The 1,774-nt window shown below is 35.5% G+C and overlaps 1 protein-coding gene across 1 annotated transcript; it reads left to right on the top strand.

The window, feature by feature from the left end:
- Positions 1–442: 442 nt before the first annotated feature.
- Positions 443–976, top strand: pfdn4 (prefoldin subunit 4; the record flags this gene model as incomplete). Its single annotated transcript, XM_037683884.1, is given in 1 exon segment — positions 443–976. A coding segment is annotated over 1 exon segment (132 nt), but the record flags the coding sequence as incomplete, so codon positions are not given.
- Positions 977–1,774: the final 798 nt, after the last annotated feature.

Genomic DNA, 1,774 nt, shown 5'->3' with positions numbered 1-1,774 from the left:
ATTTTTATCATTACATTATGGAAAATAATGACCTTTATCACAATATGCTAATTTTTTTAGAAGAACCTGTATATATATATATATATATATATATATATATATATATACACACACATATACATACATGCATGCATACATACACACAACTTCAAAATAACATAAATTCTCACCCTGTACTGAAAAACAGTTTCAGCTTCTCGGCGCCACCAGCTGGTGAGAGGTGGTGACATCAATTTGAACCCCGCCCACTGGAACTGGTACTGAAAGCATAATGGAAACACAACCTGTACCGTACCGAGTAGAGTAGAGCCGTGCTGTACCGTTACTACAAGTACTAATGGAAAAGGGGCATTATTAGCTTTAAATAAACGTCTTGCCTTGCTGTGGCCTGTATCTTGTTACTTTAGCTGTCATGTCTGAGATGTTTGTCTTCTGTTAACAGGAGGCGCTGGAGCAGGAGATCAAAGGTCTTGAGGAACGAGTGTCGGCGATCCAACAAGTTCTGAATGACCTGAAGGTCCAGCTTTATGCTAAGTTTGGTAACAACATCAACCTGGAGGCGGATGAAAGCTAAAATCTGCCTAAATGAGGACTTTTCCACAGCCAGTCGAAGCCAACAAAACATGAACAAGAATGTTTTTTTGTAGCTTTAGGTTTTTGTTTAGACTGACGATGTATTTATCTAAATCACAAGGACAGTAACTGTAAAGATTTGGTGATTAAAATGTTCCACAAAATTTTATGTATACCACTTTTTTGTTAATGTTTGTTTGGTTACAGTCGGTTAAACTAAAAAGGGACAACATTTAGGTATTGTGCAGATTCAACTTTTTATATTTCCTATTGAAAAACCGGTTTAATTCAACATCTTTCACTCAGCTTTTATATATTAAAGCGTTTTTTTTTTTTAAACCCAAAGTAACTAAAAGTGCTTAACAAGGCAAATAAATGAGAATTAACCAAGATCATATTAAACTAATAAAATAGAGCAGGAAAATGCACAAAGAAATAAATGTGATTAAAAACAAAGGTTAAAATACAAACAAATAAAAATCAATACTTAAGAATACACAATAAAACAAATTAAAATAAGGAATGCACATTTATGACGTTTTACTGGTAAGACAAAATAAGCAGCACTTTCCCATCTGTACACACATCTGTAACTGTAATCTGTAAATAAAACAAGATTTTTTTGGCCAGTGAACTTTGACTCAGACATTCTTTAAGAAATTTAGATAATGTGTGCAGTCTCTGGGCTAAATCCAAAAATATTGTGGATGGACCAGAAAATTGTTTGGCAAGCCGTGCACACACGAGCTTTACCAGCAGCAGTGAAAGACTTTGATCAGTTCACAACAAAAGGTGCAAACTGATGGATGTGTGTAAAAATCCCAGTAGATCAGCAGTTCCTGAAATACTCAGATCAGCCCATCTAGTACAAACAACCACGCAACTTTTAAAATCACTTAAATCCTCTTTCTTCCCCCATTCTGATGCTGGATTGAACTTAAGCGAGTCATTACATGCCTGAAGGCTTTGAGTTGCTGCCGTGTGATTGGCTGATTAGCTACTTGTGTTAAGCAATTAAACAAATGTATCTAATAAAGGGACCAGTAAGTATATGCTTCTAAAATAATGACCCCGGTTTTTAAAATATGTAGCTTTATTTTATTGGAGGGGGCTTAATGTACTATTAGACTTGGAGGGGATTTAAGTATTGCTATAGATGGAAATTAGGCTGACCCTCAAAAGTGGCCCGCCTAACAATCCA

Source organism: Nematolebias whitei, chromosome 11 (genome assembly GCF_014905685.2).
Source record: "Nematolebias whitei isolate Nwh7 chromosome 11, NemWhi1, whole genome shotgun sequence".
NCBI classification, from domain to species: domain Eukaryota; kingdom Metazoa; phylum Chordata; class Actinopteri; order Cyprinodontiformes; family Rivulidae; genus Nematolebias; species Nematolebias whitei.
This window is presented reverse-complemented; position numbering and strand designations above follow the sequence as displayed.